Source organism: Nannospalax galili, unplaced genomic scaffold, assembly GCF_000622305.1.
Source record: "Nannospalax galili isolate Female #2095 unplaced genomic scaffold, S.galili_v1.0 scaffold406, whole genome shotgun sequence".
In the NCBI taxonomy this organism is placed as follows: domain Eukaryota; kingdom Metazoa; phylum Chordata; class Mammalia; order Rodentia; family Spalacidae; genus Nannospalax; species Nannospalax galili.
In genome coordinates, this window is record NW_008357033.1 from 8,253,631 (window position 1) to 8,277,083 (window position 23,453).

At 50.1% G+C, this 23,453-nt stretch overlaps 1 protein-coding gene across 3 annotated transcripts in view; it reads right to left on the reverse strand.

Annotated features, from left to right (window-relative positions):
* The window catches only part of Slc6a6 (solute carrier family 6 member 6), an 84,831-nt gene that overhangs the window by 35,507 nt on the left and 25,871 nt on the right, over positions 1-23,453 (reverse strand). For 2 of the 3 annotated variants that reach the window (XM_029557030.1, XM_008854936.3), the window contains exons 3-5: positions 4,210-4,449; positions 2,360-2,494; positions 569-803 (exon numbers count right to left, since the gene is read on the reverse strand). In XM_029557030.1, coding sequence (XP_029412890.1) covers positions 569-803; positions 2,360-2,494; positions 4,210-4,438 — 599 coding nt within the window. In that variant the 5' untranslated portion in view covers positions 4,439-4,449. Of the gene's footprint in view, positions 1-334; positions 804-2,359; positions 2,495-4,209; positions 4,450-23,453 lie in introns of those variants that run through there. The other variant, XM_029557031.1, reaches the window with a different exon arrangement.

Below are 23,453 nucleotides of genomic sequence, written 5' to 3' on the forward strand. Positions count from 1 at the left end.
TGAGTGATGTGGGAGGGCCCAGCCCACTGTGGGTGGTGCCACCCCTGGGCAGGTGGGCCTGTGTTGCATAAGAAAGCAGGCGAGCAGGGGCCAGGGGAGCAAGCCACTAAGCAGGACACAAGCTCAACAAATGGTACTTGGTTAAAGTCACCAAGTTTGGGAATAGTTGTTACACAGTAAGAGCTAACTAACCAATACACATTTTTGCTATTGACTCGCCTTTCCACTTGAATACTTCAACTCCGTATATACATTTTTCTCTGTGATAACAGAATGCTTTCTCTAAGATATATTAAGAAAACTGTATACTTTTTAAACACAAATACCCCTGTATTTGAAGAAAGTCCACTTACAGGAATCTCATGGAATAAGAATAATTCATTTTCCTCAGTTAAAGAAACTGAGGTTCAAAAAGGTGATAGACCAGGGACTCAATGCCAACTTGTGTGAGACAAAGGTGCAGAGTTATCTCCAACCACGTGCCTCCTTCCCACCAGAGACAGGGTCTCCCACAGCAAGGTGAGGGGCTGTCCCACCCATGCCCCTCCTCCGAATGAGATGGCCTTACTCCCAGAACTCGATGACAGGTGAGGTGAAGTTGGAGGTGCTGAGAGAGATCCAGAGACTCTTGTTCCTACGCAGTGTGTCTTCCATGCAGTATGGTGTATTCCAGCTATGGTTGCAGTGGGCCCAGGGAAGCTCCTTCTGGAAGGACTGGAACAGGTAGTATGTGGCCCAGGCCAGAATAACGATGTAGTACACATTCAGGAGGGACACAATGACAATGGATGCATAGCCAATGCCTGCAGGTAGGGTAAGCAAATAGGGCACATGTCACAAAGGAGGCACATTCATCTGGGACGCCCTGATGTGCCCAGTCTGCAAGCCAAATGAGCCTTCAACAGTAGGCAGCAAATACTTAGAAGATGAAGTAATAACTGGAAGAAAGAACATGTGAACGAGTGGTCAGAAGGATGGATGGCTAGATGAATCACAGGATCAATGGAAGAAGCAGGGACATCAATGAATGTACGGATGGATGGATGGAAGGATAGATATATGGAAGGAAGCATATATGGATGGATGGTGGGTGGATGATGGTAACATGGATGGCTAGAAACATGGATGACTAGAAATATGGATGGCTGGATGGATGGTAAATGGATAGATGGATGGGTGGAAACATGGATGAATGGATAGATGGGTGGATGGATAGATGGAAATATGGATGGATGGATGCTGGATTGGTAGATGAATATCTCGTTACTGTACAGATAGTCAAGGTTTTTGATATATGTATGTATGGTTAGAAAGCTGGGTAGATAGCCAGGGGTGGTGGCACATGCTTTTAATCCCAGCACTCAGGAGGCAGAAGCAGGCAGATTTCTGTAAGTTCAAGACTAGCCTGGTCTATATAGTGAGTTCCAGGCCCCAGCTGGGACTACAGGAGACCCTGTCTCAAGAAGACAAAAAAAAACCAAAAAAACAAAAAAAGAAAGGCTTGGTAGATGAATGAAAAAGAGATGGATGGCCAGGTGAGAGGGCAGATACCTTTAATTCCAGAACTTGGGAAGTAGAGGCAGGTAGATCTCTGTGAGTTCTAGGCCAGCCTGGTCATATGTGTGTGTGTGTGTGTGTATGTATGTATGTATGTATGTATATATAATGAGTTCTACACTAGCTGGGCTACACAGTGAGACCCTGCCTCAAACAAAACAACAAACAACAACGAAAAGGATAGGCAGCCTGACTCCTGAGTGGTTTAATGGGAGAAAGTCATAGTAGACATTTATGTAAATGACCAAAGGAAAGGACTCATATTTCTGTCCTTGCCACACTATCATAGCAGTGATTGATTACTTTGAGGGTACACTAATTACCCAACATGGAACAAAGTCATCACCAGTTTAGTGCCAGCCACACATACATAGCACTTTGGCATGACATCATCTGTCTTCACAATTCTATAGAGTGAGTATATCTTTTGTTTTCTAGGTGAAGAAACTGAGGCTCAGTGACTTTCCCTAAGTCAACTTATGATGAAGAGGAGGAAACAGGGCTAATCCCAGCCAGCCCTCTGGACTCCTGTACTTTGAAACAGCTGCCAGTCCATTCATCCAAACATCTAGAAAGGTGGCCCCACGGGGTCTTTCTGAGAAGCTACCATGTGCCAGGCACTTGCTGTATCCCTTCCCCCATTCTTCAGTGGTGGCATTACACCACGCTGCTACCCTGCGTCTGACATGGAGCCACCTGATGCACATGAGGAGATCCAACGTACCCAGGAGATAACGGATGTTCACTGAAAACTAGCAGACCTGATGCATCCAGACCCAGGTGACCCTGGCCACATACTCACCGGAAAACAAGGGGCAGATCTTCTCCCAGCAGGTGATGCCCCCTTCCGAGGTGTACTGGCCTATGATGACCTCCAGGAAAAACACAGGCAGGCCACTCCCAAACAGGAAAATAAAATACGGTATGAGAAACGCACCTGAGGAGTGAGTAGAGGGACAAGGGTGAGGATGTGGCTATTTCAGGATCGGGGCTCAGTGCTCCCTCCCAATCCTTCCCAGTCAAATAAATCAGAGAAGGGAGGGATGTGAAGGTAGAGGCCAAACTTAGCTGAAGATTCCCTAGGTCCACATCTTCTACTGGGGGTGGGTGCTAGGGGAGAAAGGGGAGGCAAGACATCAGAAAGGGTGGGTCCTACCTGTGTTCACTAATGGCTTCAGCAGGTCTGTAAACCCTGTGAAATTGTGGGCACCTTGGGTCTAGGCTATCTATTTTGTTCTGGGGAGCATCTAAGGCACTCATAAGTCCCCAGGGGGCTGATACCTATGAGAGGTCAAGAAACCAGGTGCTAAGAGAGGGTTGCCCAAAAAGTGGTTCTCCTACCACAGCAGCACACCCCCCTCTGTAGACAAGAGATGGGTAGTAGCTACCTACCTGTTTCTCCTTCAGTCTCTCTTTGTACCTGCAAGAAAGTCTCTAGCAGGTGCTGCCTGATCTTGAGACCTCACTGAGAGCCATCAGCAAGGAGAAACAACACACACACACACACATGCCCCTATTCAACCCTCCAGAACTAGATTCAATCTCTCCCACTCAAGCCTTGGCATTATGGCAAATGATGTTGGTTTTGCATTTATGGAAGGATACCAAATTGCTTTGGGGACTTTATAGGGTGAGGATAAAAAAGCAAAAAGCAAAATAAAGGAAGATAGGAAAGAAAGGTTTTGAGAACCTGTTCACCTGGTGGCCATCTTCCCATTCTGGGACTAGGCTGCCAGAGAGCTTAACTAGCCTGACAAGTGTACTTCTCGCTATTCATCAAAGAAACTTCTTTTTGTAATGAATGGAAACCGTTACAGAATACCACAACTGGTCAAACATAGAGAATAAGTGTCTTGGAGGTGTCCAGCCCTAAGTGACACATCTGCAATGCAACCTCTACATTGCTCAGGGAATATAGTGGAACAGGGGGCAGAAAGAATATTCATGCATCTCTCAACTCTCACCAGCAAAGCTTCCTCATATAACAGATGACAACTAACCCAGAAAACCACAGCTGGCCGAAGTACAGAGAAAAAGAGACTGCAGCATGCTTATCGCTGAGCAGGACACCTATATCAAACATATGCCATACAGGGCTCAGGGAGCATTATGGAAGAGAGGGCTAGAGAGATTGTAACAATCTGTTTTCTTTAAGGGTGTGACACTAAATAGATTAACCAGGCTCCAGTGGATGGACCCACATTTGGAGACATGTTTGACTTGATAGGCCTTAATATAAATGACAGAGTACATGAAATGTGGCAGGGGGGCTTTAAGGGGGTACAGATAGGAGAGGGGTTCTATATAGGATAAAAATATATGAAATTTGCAAAAGAAACGTTTTGAGGAGCACAGAAGTGGACTGTAGGAAGCGGGGAGCATGAATATGTGAGGGTCATGGGTCAGAGGGTAAACTAGAGGCTCAGAGGTGAGGGAGGGATCTCCAGAAGGTAGCACAGTCAGAGGCTGACAGACCACCCTGTTCTCAGTCATGCTGACCTGGTCTCTAAGGTTAAAGTGGGACAGAACAGGGGTGCAGCAAGCCGGCCTGGGGAAGGAAGCAGGGTGCGGACAGATCTATGCTCTGACCCCAGCCTTCACTTCCAAAGCCACTACCAGCTCCTGAGAGGCTGCAACTTGACCCAGACTCACCTCCACCATTTTTGTAGCAGAGGTAAGGGAAACGCCAGACATTGCCCAAACCCACAAAGCCTCCGGCCACGGACAGCACAAAGTCAATCTTGCTGGACCACTTCTCCCTCTGAGGGGGCTTCCCTTCTGCCTCATCCTCAGGACGTGTGCCTGGGCTCTTCCCTGGTGAGGGCTTCAGGATGTCTTTGTGGAAGTCTTTCAAGCACTGTAGCTTTTCCTTGGTGGCCATTTCCTCGTTTTCTACAGGGGACAGAACAAGGTGGGTGAGAAGGACCAGCACTCCTGTGTAGACCAGCTCCTACCTCCTCCCCAGGCTTCAGCAGGGGCCCACCACCCCATCAGTCCCCAACAACTAAAGCCATCTAGACCCTAGGGATTTGGGGGTTCAGAACTAAGACACTTGAAACCCATAGAAGCAACAGATTCCATTTCCCAGACACGTACTAAAAGCACAGGGGACCCCAAGATTGCCCCTGAAGGTCACATTTCATTGGGCCAGCATCTTAATGCTGGCATCACCTTTCACACCCCAACATGTGTACCCCGGGCAGCTCTAGACACCCTTTATATAGCCTACCTGCAGCTCTCCACACCAAAACATACAACTTTTTTTTTTAATGCATATGAGTGTTTTGCCTGTATGTATGTAAGAGCATCTTGTGTGCATTGCCTGCAGAAGCCAGAAGGGGGTGTTGGAACTTCTAAAACTGGAGTTCAGGACAGTTGTTAGCTGCCATGTTGGTGCTAGGAACTGAACCAGGATTTTCTGCAAGAGCAGACAGTGCTCTTTCTTAACTGCTGAGCCATCTCTCCAACACCAAGATAATGCTTTCTAACTTGGAGTCTGCACAGAAAACAGCAGCTAGAATCTCAGTAAAGCCTTGGCCTGGATCCTGGTATGGGACCTGGCCCACGGGAAGCGCCCACTCCTGGGTGAAGAAATAAAGCAGGAAGATGGCATGGTCTGCTCAAGACATGATACTAGAAAATGAGCTTCATCATCAGAGTATAGAAAATGGACGTTTATGAAATGTGTTCGTAGCAGGAAAAAAAAAAAAGTTCACTGAGAATTACGCAAGGACACTTGGTAGCTGAGGGTATGGTGCAGGGGAAGAGGGCTTCCCAAGCGTGTATAAAGAATGCCTCGGTTTCATCCCCAGTGCATGAAAGCAGGGCTTGTTACTCTCCATTCTTTTCCCCTGCTGACTCCAGGGTAATGCCCTGGACCCTGTCAGCAGGACACCTTGGCCATAAGGAGGCCTCCTAAGCCCTGGCACAGTTCAGGCTTACCCTCAGGCCACTCCTGCTTGGAACCCACTTTGGGGAGGCTGAAGTGCAGCCTCTTCTCCCAGTACCCCCTCTTGTCACTGGAGCTTAGCCCTGAGGGCCACTGTCACATCCCGTGTTGGCAACAGTTCACGTAGGAGGTACCATTAAAGAACAGGTAAGTGGACTGGAGATGACTCCTGGGTTAAGAGCATTTACTGCTCTTCCAAAAGATCCAGATTCAGTTCCCAGCACCTGTATGGTGGCTAACAACCATCCATAACTCCAATTACAGAGGATCCAACACCTTTTTCTGTCCTCTATGGGAAATGCATGCATGTGGTACATTTACATGAAGGCAAAACACTCAGACACATAAAATAAAAATAAATAGAATATCTTAAAACAAAACAAAAAACAGCTAAGAGGAACAAAACAATTCAGACCCCACCGACAAAGCCAGGTCTGTTGTGTGATAGGGTTCACCCACAGGTAGTAGAGGACCTCGGAATAGGGCTGAGATGGGGGTCCTATCTGCCCTTTTTTAAGCTCCAGTTTCCCTACCTGCAGAATAAACCAAATGACAGCAAAAAGTATCCATCCATCCATGCATCCATCCATCCATCCAGGGACAACCTTGTCTGTCTTCATGAATCAGGTGTGTAGTAAGTGCCGAAATAGCAGATTTCAGAAGAAAAGTTAATACTTCCATTCTCTTACAAAATGGGACTTCTGGGCCTGTGCTCCTCACATGGATACTGGCTGGAGTAGATGTGGGGCACAACATTGGCAGCTCATGCTCTCTTGGAGGACACCCACACCCAGCCAGCTGTTAATTGACCTTTAACAGCAGCCCCTGAGAAATCAGCTGTTCACACTTCAGTTTCCTCCCTCACAGGCACAAGGACCTGTCCTATCCATAGCTCTGAGCCTGGCACCATGCCTTACACATGGTAGGGCATCAGGTAAGTGCTGCTGGGTCAACAAAACCTCAGCCCCAAGGGGAATATAGCCAGGCATCTCAGGAAGCCCAGAGAGAGTGCTGGAGACAGTGGGGTGTGCTGAGGTGACTTGCCATGCCCCTGGGGGGCTGCACTACGGAGGAGTGACCCCAAAGCTCAGCAACTCACTTCCCCCACACCTCCTTCCTCCCACTGGCTGGCTCGGGGTGGGGGACCCCGATTGTTTCACTATCTGGCAGGGAGCAGACCAAGAAAGGCTTCCTGGAGCCGCCAGGCAGCCCCCGGAGCCCTTCCTCTGTCTGGGGGAGCATCCGCAAGGCCTTTCTCTGTGGCTCCCCCGGGGCCCAGTGGCTAGGCAGGCCCACAGCCACTGTGAAAACAGCCCAGGCGGCCAGCATTGTTCCTGCAGCAGGTCAGCAGCCCCCGATGGTTATCTGAGCAGCTCATTGTGGGCCTGTGGTGGGCGCATAATTGGAGGATGTGAGACTCCTGCTCCCTCCCAGGGAAGGGGCTGCTCAGGAATGACCTGAAGCCTCCGGCTGAGAAGGGCCGGTCCTCCCTCTGGACACGTCTTGGTCCTTGGAGGACATCACAAGGTCAGCCTGGCCTTTAAACTTAATAGGGAAGGAGAGGTGCCAGTCTGCAGTGGGGGGGGGGGGATGGAAGGGGGGAAAGGTCTCTCCACCTCACAGGCAGCTACCACTAACCAAGGTTGGTCCTATTAGAAACCAAACTCTTCTGCCCTGTGACTGGCCTAACAGCCCTGGCTCCACCTTCTGGGTCCCTAGACCCACTAATCACACTGTACTCAGAGAACTCTCTAGAAATGTGGGAAGAGAGAAACAATTGGGATTCCCTAAGACCCCTGGCTCCAGAATGTCTTGCTATGTAAGGATTCCATCCCTTGACACCTATCCAGGATAGCTGGGGGCCTAAGTGATATGGAGAACAGGACGACCCGTCCTGTGCCTGGCACTATGGGTTCTCCCTGGGGACTTCTCAGGCACAAGCAGAAATGTAGTCCTGCCTCACCATCACCTCTCCCACCGGTGGGGGTGCAGTCCAAGCCCACTTGCCTTTGGAGAACTCAGGATCCAGAGGATCTGCCTTGGCATCACCCCTGCCCCCCCAGGACCTGCCTTTGCTCCTCAAGCCTCAGGCTGATTACAAACCACACTGAATAGGAAAGAGCCTCAGACACCACATAGACACAGGTACCCCTGCCCCATCTCTCTCTTGGGCTGTCATTCAAAGCCCTTCTGGGGTGCCTGACCAGCCTGGCCCTGCAATATACCATTCCAGCAAGCCTGGCAGATCTGCTCTGCACATTCTTGGCATCCACCCCCAGCTCCCTGTCACCATGGCAACTTTCACTCCAGGCCAGCAGCCCCTAGCACAGGCATCTGCAGCAGCCTTCCCAAATGTCTCCTTGCTGCTCTGCTGCCCCCAGTCTATTCTCCAAGTGGCAGCTGAAGGCAGCTTAAAAACCACACTCTAATCAGACCCAGCCCTCAGCTCCTTCCTGGGAAACAGGCTGGGTCAAGTCCCAGCAAAACCTTCACTGACCCTCAGGCTCCATCCCTCACATGGGACACTGGCCCCACAGGATTGCTTTAATTCCTCCCCCTCCCCAGGCAGGCTGCTCCAGGCCCTCTGAAGGCAGCTTAGTCCCTATAAGAAACATGACCACACGAGCCCTGACCTGGGGGCCACTTAAAAGGACTGGGTGACATCAAGCAAATGGTTCAACCTTTCTAGTTTTCAGAGTCTTAATCTGAGAAGTGGGAGCAGTAGTGCCTGTCATGGGGTGCTGTGGCAGTGAAATGAGGAGGTGAACAGACTAGCTCAGAACAGCACACAGCATGCAACAAGCACTCCCTAAATAGCAACTGCTGTAATTATCAACAGCCTCATGGTGAGCAAGGCCTTCATCCCACTCAGGGAGAAATGAGCAAGGTCCAGATATTCTGGGGTCACTGGACTGAGCTGATAATCACAGATCCTATGCAGCTTTGCCTCGGCCCTTTGGTTTTTGCCTCCGACAACTCTCTGCATTGCCTGCCTCACCTTCCATGATGCCTCCCTGAGGTCTTTCTCTGTAGATTCCCAGTTAGGCTGGTTAACCCCTACCACATCATGGTGTTGTCAGTCCCCTTGCACTGGCTGCCAGCAGCCTGCTTCCTGAGACAGGAGCTATTTCTCTTGGCTTTGGGCCCAGTGCTATTCTGCAGCGATAGAGATGCTTAATTCCCATTTGAAGAGCTTCCTTCTGGTTATGGGTGAGTAGAATGCACAGGGTTCCAGGCTCCAGGACATACAGCTCAAAGTGCCCCCCCTCCAAGGGTAGCGACCAGATCCAGCTGTGCCTGAATGCCAGCTTGCACACGGATCACCTGGGCAAGTTTTGGCACACACAAACCATGCTCAACCCGGTGCCAAGACAGATACTCCTGACTTCCTGACCAGTTTAAAAACATCAGAGATTTGAGTACTTAGTCTGGGCTGAGCTATTTAAGTGTTCTGTCATCACTATTTTGGATGAGGGAGGTATGTAGCAAGGGGAACACAAGGCCTCATGTATCCCAGGCTGGACTTGAACTCACTATATAGGGAGGATAAGCTTGAACTTCTGATCTTCCTGCCTTCACCTCCTGAGTGTTGGGATTACTGCCTGGTTTATGTGGTGCTGGGGTTCAAACCCAAATGTACATGCAGGCAAGTGGTGAACTGCACCATAGCCCACAGAGAAATTTAACATGTTTCCACAGGACAGAAGCAGAGGCGCAGACAGGAAAGAGAACAGCCTTAGGCCGTACGCAGGGGCAAGGACGGAGCTTAGGCCACACACAGGGGCAAGGACGGAGCTTAGGTCATACACAGGAGCAAGGATGGAGGCCAAATCCCTACCTTGCCTCGTACCTACAGTGTGAAATACAGACTGGAAATGTCTACTGAGCATGTAGCTACCAGGCCAGAGAGATGGCCTCCCCAGTACAAAGCCACTAGGCTGGGGATAAAATGACATGGGTCCTGCCTACCTCCCTCCTTCCCAGGGCCTGTCCAACCCCTCAGGTACCCAGTACTCAGCCAACCAGGCCTTGGAGTCATGTTGAGCTGTTCTTGTCCCTTCCTTATCCCCCAGCATTTGCCTTCAAGACAAGGGGAAACCAAGCCCTAGCCATTTTCCACACAAGAGCTCTCGGTACTAGGCCTCAAAAGCAGAACCTGGATTGACTCAAATCACCAACCCCTGCTAGAAGGTCAAAATCATATATATATATATATATGCCAGCACTTGGAAAAGCAAGAGGATTGCCAGGAACTGGAGGCCAGCCTGAGCTACACAGTGAGCAGTTTGGATTACCCAGCAAGACTCTGTCTCAAAATAAAAACAAATTAGGGGCTGGAGAGATGGCTCAGTGAAGAGCACTCACTGGCTGCTCTTGCAGAGGAGCCAGGTTTGATTCCCAGCACCCACATGGTGACTAACAACCATCCACGAGTTCTCACCCCCATCCCCAAAAAGTGCCATCATCATGGCCCATAGAGGTAAGATTCAGCCAAGGTCACACAAGGCATACCTGAGGTGTGAATGGTTCTTATCTATTCAAACCTCCAAAGCCCACATTCTCAATCACTGGTAGCTGTCAGGGTTGCCCACTCTACAACTTCACCAAGTGAAATAGGGCCTGAGGCCTTTAAGAGGCCAATTGTATTGCATGGTCCTTGCCCTGATCCCCTGATCTCCCCATGATGGAGAGAATAAACTGACTCCTGCAAACTGTCCTCTGACTTCCACATGAGCAGTGTGGCCTGTGCACACGCGCACATACACTAAATGTAATAAAAGAAAAAAAAAAAAAAAGCCAGCTGCGAGCCAGCTGACAAATTAGGGAACTTGGCTTGAGAGTAAACAGGGAAGTGAAGGGGCACATGACAGAACAGAGACAGAGCTGAGGAGACAGGACCAGGGGGCCATGGAACACTGCTGGATGGACAGATAAAAACACTGTGCATAAGGGACTACCTCTAGCCCACAGGGAGAGTCTTACAGATTCAAAGGGGCTCCTTGGAGCAAAATCTCCATAGACTGATGGCAAGGTACAAGGATAATGGGTAGGAGGGCTGATATCCATTAGTAATGTCTGAACCAGAGGGCTGCAATCTATTAGTAATGTCTGCCGTGGGCATGCTATGCTGCTTCAGATTCCATTCTTGGCTCCAGCAAGTGCTTAACAAGCACCATCAAATCAAGTGAGCTGTGTTAACAGCACTGATCTACCCTCTAAGTGGGGTGGATGTTTCTGAAAAGAAAATAGAAGAGCCAGGGTGGATGGCACATCAGTAATCTCAGCTGCTGGGAGGTAGAGGCAAAAGGATCAGGAGTTCAAGGTCATCCTCAGCTATACAGTAAATTTGAGATCAGCTTGGGTTACATGAGACTGTGGCTTCAAATTTTTTTTTTTTTTAAGGATAAATTAAACAAAGAAAGACTTTCGTTTTCTTTCAACAAAAAGTACACTAATAGATTTACTCTTCATTGAATCACATGTCCTTTGTCCTTGGTTATCTATTTCTGAGAAGGCCAAGTCAAATGTGACAACTGAATGGTCTCCAGGGGTCTGCTGGGCAAAGGTCAGGTATGCAGTGGGGCTGGAGGCCACAGAGAAGAGCAGGGACCAAGAGGACAGGCAGCTCTTGGCTCTCACCACCAAAGGTGCCTCAGGGACTGGGGTCTCCTGGGGCCAGATCCTCCATAATGCCTTGTGACATCTGGACTATGCAAGCACATATTACAACTCCAACACCTCATGTCCAAACACAAAGAAAGAGGCGTAGGACCCAGCCTGGGGCCCACCTAACCCCTTTGGTCAGATCACTGACCAGTGAGCCAAAGTGGCTCCGGTGAAGGACAGGGCAAAGCTTCTCTAGAGATATCAGTCATGGTGAGTCCATGGCTGTGAGGTCAACGAGGAAGCTGGCAGTTTCTCCTGCCCAGAACAGAGCTAAAAACAATGGGCAACATTACTCTGGTCTGAGCGAAAGGAAACTCCTCTGGGGAATTATCTTAGCTCACCATCTCTAGATAGGGTGCCTGTCTACCAGGGGCTCAGCAGCCCTCTCCTGATTTCACTGCCGTCCCATCCCACTGAAGCACAGGACAGGAAGCTAGGGCTTGGGACATGGGTGCTCTTGCCCCAGGTCCCCAGGCTTACATCCAGAGTCATGACACTGGTGCTCCCTGGGGGTCAGGCAACCTCTGGATGGGAGGGGTCAGACTGAGTAGTCCCTCTTACCAGCTTACAGGGGGCAAGTGGGTAGGTGGTGTGGGTCCTGTCTGCAGCTTCCTTGCATAAATGTGAGGTGAACTCAAGGTCTGGGGCCAAATTGTTTTATCTTCTCCTTGGAGACCCCAGGACCTGACACAAAGACCCAGGGAACCAGACAGGTAGTAAAGAAATAAGAAAGAACTGAGGGCTGAGTTCAGTGGTAAACCATTTGCCTGGTATGCTCAAGGCTCCAGCAACACAAATAAGAAATGAAACAGAAGCTGTCTATGCTAACCGCGAGGTTGAAGTTTGAAGCCTGCTCATCCATGCGGTGCCTTCGGAAAGGGGTCTGGGCACTGCCCCAGGAAGGGAGCTAGAGATCATGCCCTGAACCAGAAGGCTCAGCAGGCTGCTCAGTCAAGAAGGCAGCAGGCTAGGGTCAAAAGACTGGGTCTAGCTACGGCATGGCTGAGTCACCTGGTCTAAGTCCCTTCCTCTGGGACTTGGAGGCCCCTGGACAGATGAGGAGCAAGAGTTGAGGCTGTTGGAGAAGAATTCTCTGAGAGCTTACCTGCTGTGTGTCAGGCACTGTTTAAAGAACCAGACACACAGGGAGCCTCAAGGAGTGGACCTTCCACAGGGGACAGACACTGAACACAGAAATATCTATAACCATGACCTACTGGTATAAGAAAGACAAGTGTGAATGACAGGTGCTGGAGTCAGGGGGAGCCAGTGAGGCCCTCGGAAGAGGGGGCATTTCATCACAGTGGGGATGTACTGAGGACTCAGCCAGGAAAGTCCCATGCAGCCCTTTCTAGATATCAGGTAACTCCTCAGTGGCCTGGATGAAAGATAGGCCCCAGAGAGTCCAAGCCACTTGGCTACACAGCTAAGATTAAAACCCAAGACAGCCCATGTTATCAATCACATCAAAATCAAGCCCAGTTCTATATGGAAGATCTGGAGGAACAGTGTTCTGGGAGCAGGGAACAGCATATGCAAAGATAGCCATACTAGATCTGGCAAAGAGATAGAGGATGCCAGTGCCTGGGGGCACAATGCCTCTAGGTCAGATATGAACCTGGGTTTATTCTGAGTTTCCCACTCCCCTAGTAAGGGCTCAATCCTCTTACCTGCAAGCCCCAGTCATCCCTGAGCCCCTGACCAACCCTCCCTCAGGCTCAGGAAAGGGAATCTGAAGGACTTGGTTGGGGTGTTCCTGTGACTTTCTGGTCATTTAACCCCAATATCCTGGAGCAGCCCATCATCCTCACTAGCAGAGCCCCTGGGATGGGTAGAAGGCAACTGCCTTGGTATATCAAGAGAAACCAGGATAGGTAGGTGATCTCCCTCCCGTTGGTTGAAGGCCCCATATGGTGATGCTCCTGCGCACAGGGCAGACACAGAGGAAGGTCATGTTCTGTAAAGCACAGGCCACCCTTCTACAAAGTATGACTCCAGTCCCCACTCAGAGGGCTGTTCTTCCTGGGAGTAGGAGGTGGCTATGTGGGAACCCAGCTTTTATTGACTTGCCCGGCCCAGGTACAGGGTGGCCCTACTACTCCCTAAGTAGTAAAGATCAGAGATGGGGTGGGGTATGTTTTGTTAAAATGACACAAAAATTATGCTAAGTTCAAAGGAAAGACGGAAGGTCCTCAGAGTCTGTTCAAGGGTGAAGGCAGAGAGAAGCTGTAAAGAGGAGGTAAAGGGACCCCCTCCCTTCTGAATTGGACACCCAAAGCCTAGGCTAGGGGAGGAGGTGGAAGACTTAGCATCAAATGCCTCTTGGCATACTTCCAGGGTATGGTAACAAAGTTAAGCAGGAGGAGGAGGATGATGATGAGGAGGAGGAGGAGGGGGGGAGGAGGAGGAGGAGGAGGAAGAATCACTCAAGCTTTTGCTACCCTGAATAGGAACAAATGTGCAGTGTCCAAACAGGGCTGGCTTTCTTCCTATAAACCCATTGGCATCAGTCACTCTAAGACCTGACTTCCTTCACAGGCAATTGGAGGGGGAGTGGGAGGGGGAGGAAGAAGGGAGAGAGGGAAGGAGGAGGTGGAGATGGAGGAAGTAGGGAGACTGGACAGTACCATGGTGTCTACTGGGAGCTCAGAGCCTGTTTTAAAGAGAAGTCAGGCCAGGGTGGGTACACCTATAGACTGTATACACAGAGCTTCAGAGATGCCGGGCTCCTGCCCAGTCAAAAACCTGCCCTCTCTTAACTCCCAGGTGGACACTCTTAGCTCTGAAGGGACAGCTCTACTGCTCCTCACCAACCCCCAGCCCCCAGCCAAGGAGAAGGGGGGAGGGTGAGTCAGCAGGCAGCAGCTCCTGGTAGTGACTCACCCAGCCACAGGACTGTCATTCACCTCTAAGCAGCTTCACTTCCCCAGCACCCTGCCATGTGCCTGTGTGGGTGGGGGTGAGGTGGGGCCCCAGAGTCCTGGGGCAGGTACTGTACAGCTGGAATTATTTCTGGAGACCTCTGCCACTTTCACAAACCTCCCCTTTCAAGCTCTGCAGTCAGGGCACCCTGTGGTCCTCCATAATCACAGCCTAAACACTGTCACCAGGGCTGTTTGAAGCCATAGCCGCATGGAAAGCAGGCAGAACCCTCTGCTCTGTGGCTTCTGGCGAGTCACCATCTCTCTGAGCCTCAGTTTTACCATCTGTTCAGTGGGCATGTCATGTAGGACTTAGTGTGTGATACTTGTACAACATCCTCCCCAGTGTTCCTCTTTTAATGCTGCTTTCTCCTCACAGGAAGGACTTTCTTCTTCCTTCACAGCCCCGCCCTTACCTCACTGATGAGGAAATGAAGCCTAGTCAAACAGTGGAGCCAAAGGAACCAAAGGCTAGGCAGTAGCAACCACCTACTACAGAGCCCTGTATGCTCTGAGCAAAGACCTGGCTCCCTTGCAAGCTACACTTGCTTTCTCCCAGAGCTACAGACCTTCACACTGACACACCTTGGCTCCCAAGTGCCCTTGACCTGGGATACTGGCTCATGAATAATGACCAGAATCCTCACCAGGTGGTGACAGCTGTGAGTTCCACAAGCCTCAGGCTCTCTCCCCACATCACCAGCCTGTGCTTAGCTGTCTGTCACCCCTCCCACCAAGAGTTCCAGCTGCTCCCTGACGTCAATCACAGCAAACACATCCAAGGGAGTGTTTAGGGCTCAGGCCTATGGATGATGTTCAGTGTAGGGACCCTCTACAGAGTCACAGGGCAAAGTACAGCAGTAGGCACGTGGAACATGGGTAGGAGAGCGGGTGGCAGAGAAAAAGGATGGCCTGGGCTTGTTCTCAGCATCTGAACACAACTCCCCAAGAAAGTCAAAGATTAATTTTATGCTGTTTTTGGAGATGAGCCCCAAATCTTTAGAGCTTCAGTTTCAATCACAGAACATTCCTTGAGCAGTTCCCAAATGGCTTTGGGGTGAACTTGCTGTGGTACCCTGGGAAGCTGTGTGATGGGGCCTCATCCATATACATCCCCACTTTCTAGGTGAGGAACCCAAGCCTCTGACCCCACAGCAGACCAGGCATGCTGGCCTCTACTCCAGGTAGTCCAACAAGGCTGCAGGAGAATCACTCCAGAAAGGAAACTGGAGGGAGCTGAGGGGTGGGCATACTCCCAACACCCCAGCTCTGTGGATACAGTAGGTGCCAGAGGCAGAGAAGGCTCCTATCGCAAACCTCTGTGCGTGGGATTCATATCTAACTGTCTGGTTGATGGACGTTGGTGCGGTGGGAGGCGGTGGCACCGTCTTCCAGGGCTACAAGACGGTGCCTAACACCAGCTATTGCTTAGCTGGAAGAAAAACTTGGCATTAAAATCCGAACAGGGAGCATCTGGGAGGCTGACACTTGGCAGCTGTGTCTTCCTCCATTGCAGAGGGCATCTCCCAGGGCAACCTCAGAGTTTGCCTCTCTGCTGCTAGCCCACGTAAACTCTGTTGGTGCCCCACCTAGAGCACAGTGCTGGAGACATACAGCTCACTTTTTCAGGCAGCACCCCAAGAGACAGTCACACCAACCACTGGGGATTCCTTGGAGATGTACCCCCACTTCTGCACCCATTAGCTTGCTTCTAGCAAACTACACCTAGCAGCCAGGTCAGCCCCAGCCCAAGAACTAGCCATGGCTCCTAGCTGCCTGCAGAGGAGCTCTGACCTTCACCTGTAAGCCAAGTTCTGACAGACTCTTCCTCAGTTAATAACTCAATTCTCTTTTTGTCCCAGGGCTTCTGTGTTCTCCCAGCATTCCCTTCTCCAACTCTGTGCCCTTCAAAGTCCTGTGTGTTTAAGTGGACCCCACCCATCTGAAGCCTTCCTGGCCATCTCAGACTCTGCCATATCACCCTATCATCCACCCAGTGCCAGGCTCTCCTTCAGAATCAAGAAATTTTGGACAAACTTCCAAGATCCCTCCAGAGGAAAACTCAGTTTCTTTCTTTGTGAAACGGGCCCCATGGTTTGTAGAACTCAAGACATGGTCTAGGGTGCTGTTACATGTGTTTCTCAGAAGTCTTAGAATCCTATGAGGTGGGGGCTGGAGCGATGGCTCAATGGTTAAGGACACTGGTTGTTCTTGCAGAGAACCCGGGTTCGAATCCCAGCACCCACATGGCAGCTAACAACTATCCCTAACTCCAGTTCCAGGGGATCCGACAGCCTCTTCTGTCCTCTGTGGTACTGTACAACATGGGTGCACTTAGCTACACACAGGCAATACACTCACACACATTAAAAAAAAAAAGAAGAATCCTATGGGGCTAGGAGAGGCAAGGCTGTAAACTTAGAAGCACTGGGTAAACTGTCAAACAAAACTGGCAAGCAGAAGACTCTGGTTGGCTGATGCAGTGCATGTATGCCAGGCTGTTTGCACCTCGGGGCTCCTGCCCCAGCCTCACTCAGATCTGAGAGGGTCACTGTGGTACTCCTGTGACTGCTTCTCATCACACCCACTTCCACCCTTATTTCAAAACTGGGGAAACCGAGGTTTAGGGGGATAAGTGCTCTGGCCCCAGGTGACCCAGTGAGCAATCAAGAGAGACTGCCTTCCAACTCCAACACTTCATCAGCCTGCTGAAGTGGAAGGAGTTGAGAGACACAGGTGAGGACAGGTGGGGTGAGCTGGGGTGACTTCTGGGTCTGGGCAGTCAAGTGGGGCCTGTGAGAAGTATTTGAGACTAGCCCAATCCTGGTGGGCAGCCAGGAGCACTCTGCCTTAGCCAGCACCCCTGGTAAGAGCTGAGATGGACAAGTTAGCATCACACAGCATCTCCAGTGGACAGCATAGTGCCTCGGGCACTGGTCCAGGACCTGAGGGAGAAGGGACTCTTATCTCCCTACAGTGATGGAAGCAGGTAGGGAATTCTCAGCCAGAGAGAGTCTATCTATCTACAGTGATGGAAGCAGGTAGGGAATTCTCAGCCAGAGAGACTATCTATCTCCCTACAGTGATGGAAGCAGGTAGAGAATTCTCAGCCAGAGAGACACTTGCCATGGAATGCCAACAGCAGGCAAGCCTTGGAGGCCCTAGGTGACCACTGCTGACCAAGGCCAGGCCAACCAAGGGGACCCTACACATCTAAAGGTACAGTGTCCTACTGTCCCTCCCCCACATGGGCACATGTACACTGGCCTCTCTCTGGGAAAGATATCCATCCAATAGGGAAACAGGATTCTTGGTCCCTGGAACACAGGCCCTGCTTGGTGGCACTGTTAAGATTGGATGGGTTCACACAGAGGTCCTCAGAGTAGCACCTGGCCCTACAGGGTCTTCAAAACCCAGGCTGGCAGGATGGTGCCAAAATTAACCAACATTCTCCCTAAGCAGTTGAGACTCTGGGCATAGCCCTGCTGAGTCTCCAACATAGGACCCCCGCACCCCCCACCCCACACACTTTGCTCTCAGCCAAGGCCAGAATTCAAACATGAGGTGTCACCCTAACACCCCACCTCCTCTACTGCCCCTCCAGGGCCTCATCTTCTACATAAGATGATCAAGGACCCTGGGGTCTGTGAGAGAAGAGTGAGAAGGTCCCTGGAGTTGGTGGCTCCCTGGGGATTTGAGCACAATAAAGACCAGGGAACCAAGTTGGGGGAGTAGCTCAGGCAAGAGTGGTATGGAGGAGCAAGGGGACCAGCACAGGTTCACCAGGCACTCGAGGCAGGTGGCACACATCTGGGATGGCAGCAACCTGGGAGGTGGGCTGGGAAATGGGAGGTACTATGGAGGGGCCATGTGGAGGCCTTGGGAAACTGGAAATATGACTTTGGGGAGCAAGGAGGCCTCACTGGGGACTTCCAGGATGGCTGCCACCACAGCAATCCAATATTGGGATCCCTCAATTTGACTGCTTGAAGTCCTTCAAGGTCCCATTGGGAGCTTGAGATGCCTCACATGGGCATCATTGAGTGGCAGATGGCCTGACAACTCAGTGCCCAGAGCTTCCATACAGGAGAGGGCCCAACTCAGATCCCAGCTCTGCCACGTGCAACCCTGGCTGCTAACTTCTTGCCTTGGTATCCTCATCTACAAAGCACAACCGATCAACCTTGAGGGGCAGAGGGCCAATCATGCCTGCTGATGGGGGTCACTACTTGGTACCAAACAAGCACAGAGAGGCTCACACTAAAACCCCATTCAGATGGGCAGTATCCAGGAGCTAAGGTCCACCCAGGGGAGCTGCCCACAGTGGAGAGCTTGGGACAGCAGTAATCAGGACTAGATACATCTTCCCGAAGAGCTCTCCTACCATGGCTGTCTAGGCTGGTGGCCTAGGTGCATTTGGGACAAAGTCATCACCAGTAGTCTTTTTATTTTTTTCCTAGATGTGACCTAGGTCTTGAATGCTAGGCGAGTACTCTACTTACAGAGCTGTACCTCAGCCTATTCCTATTTTTTTGTGATTAAAAATGTTGTTTCTTTTAAATCATGGCAAAAGTAATTTATAACTTAAATATACATATCCATGGGGCTAGAGAGATGGCTCAGTGATTAAGAATGCTTGCTGCTCTTGCAGAGGACCCAAGTTCAATTCCTACCTCTCATGTCAGTTGGCTCATAACCACCTGAAACTCCAGCTCCAGGGGATCCAACACCCTTTTGGGGGTATCCTTAGGTACCTGCACACATATAGCATGCACAGATAAACACCTAAATAAAACCTAATCTTTAAAAAATCTCTGTAAGGAGTCTCTAGGGTATAGCTGAGTGGCAGAGACTTGCAAATGGTTCCAGTTCGACCTTCAGAACCACACACACACACACACACACACACACACACACACACACACACAAATAAAAGGTCCCTTGGAACTAAAGTCAGAGGGTGGGGTTCGCCAACCAACTCGTCACCTCTACTCACCATGGAGGCCCTGGCTGTTCCATGCTACCTCCAGGAAGCCCTTCCTGCCCAGCCCACACCCATCTCCCAGCAGAGAGGCACTGGTTCCCCCAACAGTAATCCTGTATCTACTCTGGTGGCTTCAGATTGCTTTCTGTTCCAGGGCAGGGGCTGGACCTCACCCAGGTGCGCTGAGGACCCGGGTTTACTGTAGTCATAGCAACCCTTTGTTCCTCTAATTCCAAGTGTTCTCCTATGGTTGAAATAATAACTGCAGCTGATGTGGCTGGCACAGCACTGGGCGCTTTATATAACTCTAGCTAATGGCAGCTTTTTTAATCAGGCTAAATATTTCCCTTCTTTCCTTAAATCCTTCTCCAGTGATTGTGGCTGTTCACTTATCTCCTAATTAGTCCAAAGATAATGAGACTTTATAGCATCTTAGCCTACAGGGACAAAAGCACTCCAGAAATACCATACACATGAACATTCATCTGTCCACCTGCCCAGCCACTAGCAGTTCCCTGTGTATACCAAGATCTTGGCATCTAATCCTTACCAACAACTACCCATTGAGATGAGAGCCCTCGCCCCACTTTGAAGATGCCCAGCTGAGGCTCAGAAACCTTAAGCAACTTGTCTAAGCTTTGCACAGTCAAGAAGGATATGCTGCACTCAGAAGTACTTCTGGGGTTATGACTTTTGACACCACAAAGTCCCTCCCCCAACTTGGCACAGGAAGATACTGACAGTGTGCTAAAGCAGAGGGGCCATTTTGCAAATTAACCAGCAAAAAATAGATTCCAGGTCTCCTGAGTGGGCCCAAACCACAGTTATCATCACGAGGTGGGTGGCAGCCACGTGGCATGATGGCATGATGGTATGGTGGCAGGTGGCAGCAGCAGACAGACACATGCCAAAGGGCCTTGCTAAGTGCTTTTCCATTTAATTATACTTGGAACAGGTGGGAGTCTGGGACACTGGCTATAACTAAATTCTGACCCCTCTGACTAAGGAAGGGGCTTTTTTTTTTCCTTTTCATTTCTTTAACCACTAAATTCTGAGAGGTTAAAGTGCCCTGCCCCTTTCCTCCCCAGAGCTGTCAGTCTGAGCTGTCAGTCACTCTGACTCTTAGAGTATCCCACCCTCTGCAGCCTAGGGCTCAATCAGCTTAGTCACTAAGTATACAGCCTGGGCCACCTCAAAAGTCTCCTTTTCCTCCTTGAGAGCAAGGATGCCTGAGATTCAGGCCATGGCTATAAATAGCCAAGAAATCCATCTTTTTTAATTGACTCATCTATTTATTTGGTCAAGGAGTTTCTCTGATGCCCCCCCACACACCCCTGCTGAGTTCTACATTAATACCAGCTGTTGCTGGAGAGGAGGCAGTCCCCCTGGCTCCTGCAGCATTGCTTTTTGAGTTCCATAGCAGGAGATGCCTCCCCTCTAAACTCTGAACCCCATATATTGTTGGCTTCCTCCGCTGTCTCACCTAGATTTTGGCTAGAACCTAACGCGCCACTAGCCAGCTGTGTGGTGACCTCAGAACCCAGGCTTCCCCCCTGGGGCCCTCAGTTGCATCATCTGCAAAATGGGCCATCTCAAATTACACAAAGCAAGGTTGGAGGAAGAGCCTGGGCACACACAGCACAGGATCAGATATGCATTGGGCGTAGCACACCCCCTGCCCAGGAAGATCAACCAGTTTTTATTTCATGAGCTTTTAACAAACAGTGGTCAGCTCTTCTCAGGTCTGGGAGAGGCAGAAACAAACCCAGAGCTAGAGGTGTATCCCACAGGAAAATCACCAGGCACTCTGAGTTTCACCACGTCAAACAAGGGGCTTTGGGGGCATGGCTCTCTGTAGCCATCCCCAAAGCCCTGTAAGTGGAGTGTCAAGTTAGGTAGATTAGATTGATCATCAGAATGGGGCTCCTCCTAGGTCCTGGGGAAATGAGATTCTCCTACAGGCCAGTGGGCAAAGCTCAGCTCTGCTTTTCCTGAGCAAACACAACTATTGTCAAAACAACATGGCAGTCACCACCTTAAAGAGGCACCTGGTCCCCAGGGGCTGATTCCTCAAAGTGGATCAAGACCAATTCCTGGGCATAATATCAGACAGCAGAGGTCACCAGGTGAATCTCAGTCCCTTTACCCTCTCCACTGCCAAAGACATAAGCCAGGTCAAACTGTGCCTTGCTCGGCTTCCTGAAAGTTCTTCACTTTCACTCTCTGCTGCTGCCTCTGTGTGTCTAGTCTTTTGCCCACCTGGCTGGCTGCTGTCCCTCAAGACTTATGAAAATGGTTCCTGCATCCAGAGCATCTCCACAGGGTATGGGATGAACTCGGTGCTGGAGTGTGCCTGGTAATCAGAGGCTTTGGCTTGTATCCCCAGCACAAACCGCTCCCCCTCGCCTCCAACACACACACACACACACACACACAACTAAGACATATTCACAGAATCCATGTTCTGGAAATCTCCAGACTGGAGAGCTTCACTCACCACCAAGTCCCTAAGAACAGAACTGGGCCACTAGAAAAGCCCATTAGGGTTTTGTCTGTCCACCTGCCTGTCTGATTGTTGTGATGAGGTCTCATGTAGCGCAGGCTGACCGCTGATCTCATTATGTAGCTAAGGATAACCCTGAGCTCCTGATTCTCCTGCCTTCAACTCCCAAATGCCAGGATTACAGGCTTAGCACCCACACCCAGCAAAAGTCCACAGCTTTTGATGACTGAATGATCAGACTTTCGATTCTCAGTTTGCATATGTTTCAGAGATTTCCCCCAAACTTCCCCTGCCATCAGATGCTTGCCTCAGCCCCTTCTCCCCAGGACAGCAGAGCTGGAAGCTTGTGAACTTTCTCAATGACTGGAAAGGCTAAAGGCAAAGGGAAGGTCCAGATTCCACCACAGGCAGAGCAGGCAGGCAAGACTGGGTTAGCATTTCTCCTCTCCATGGGGCCTGGGCATCTGTCACCCCTGAAGCCACTCTCTGAGATAAGTGTGATGGCTCACACCTATAATTCCAGCACTCAGGAAGCTGAGGCAGGAGAATCACTTCAAATTCCGGGCCCAGCTGGGTTACACAGCAAGACCCTGTCTCAAAAACCAAGAGCAAAGGTCACTCTGGTTCTGTCTCTTATAGGGTGAAAGCTGTCCCTGAATGTCTGTTGAGGTATGACATTGTTCCTAAGAGCACTGTGCAGTGAGCACTACAAAGACCCATTAACAGGGAACATTGGCATCAAGCTTTTAAAACTGCTTTCTCCTGTATGACCAGCTATTCCAGCAGGCACCCTAGGCCCCACATTACAGATGGGAAACTGAGGCAGCAAAGGCTGTTCCCAGAACACCAGGTGATTTTGAAAAGGGAGGGGCCTGAAGTCTTAAGTGCTGTGTGACCTTGGACAGGTCACTATACTTCTCTGAGCCTTGCAAGGTTTTATTTTATTTTATTCTATTCATCTGCTTGCTAAGCATATGCTTCATCTCTGAGATGTACTCCTGGACTAGGGAGACTTTTTATAAGAGAAAATGGACAGGAGAGGCTCACAAGGAGGTGAAAGAAACTTTATCAATCATTTCTGTCAAACACTGTAAAATTTTGATTTAGGACAAAGAATTCAAATCTTTTAAGTCCTACCTTGTAAAACTTTTGTTTATGCAAATGCCCTGTTGCATAAACCTGGTGGCCTCAGGTAGCTGAGCCTTTCCCTTTCACCCAACCCCTTACTCCATCGCCTTCATTTCCTTTGCACTGATTCTTTCAAAGCTAGCCAGCTGTGAAAGACTGTGCGGTCAGACCCCAGCCAGTGGAAAAGACACAGTACTCTTGCATCAGGGTAAAAACCTATCCAACTTCAGGGCTGGATGTGCTTGCTTGCAAAAATAAAATCTGCCTTGCCGAGTTATTTTTGCTTCGTCTGTCCATTCTTTTGTAGTATTCATGGTGTCCTTGGACCTCAGATTTTATTTCTAAAAGGGGTATGACTCCTGGACTCCAAACTGCCTCCCTCTAGCACCAAGAGGAGCTGGTCCTGTGGGTGCTAACATCTGATACTGGTTGCTGAACATTTGTCATCTCTCCCCTGCCACCTTGTTCCTTATCCTATTCCCACTGTCCTGCAGTGTGTCTGGTATACAGTAGGTACTCAGCTCACCAAAAGAATGAGTAAGCGAATGCTGAATAAGTGATCTATTCTCTCAACTGTGAGAAGGACAAATCCAGAGGGCCAGTAGGGCTAGTCAGCTTCCCAGTACTATAGCAATATACCCCACATAAGTAGCTTATAGAGAGAAGGTTCGTTTTGGTACAGTTTCAGAGGTTTCCACAAATGGCTTCTTGGTCTTATTGCTTTGTACCTGAGTGACATGTGAG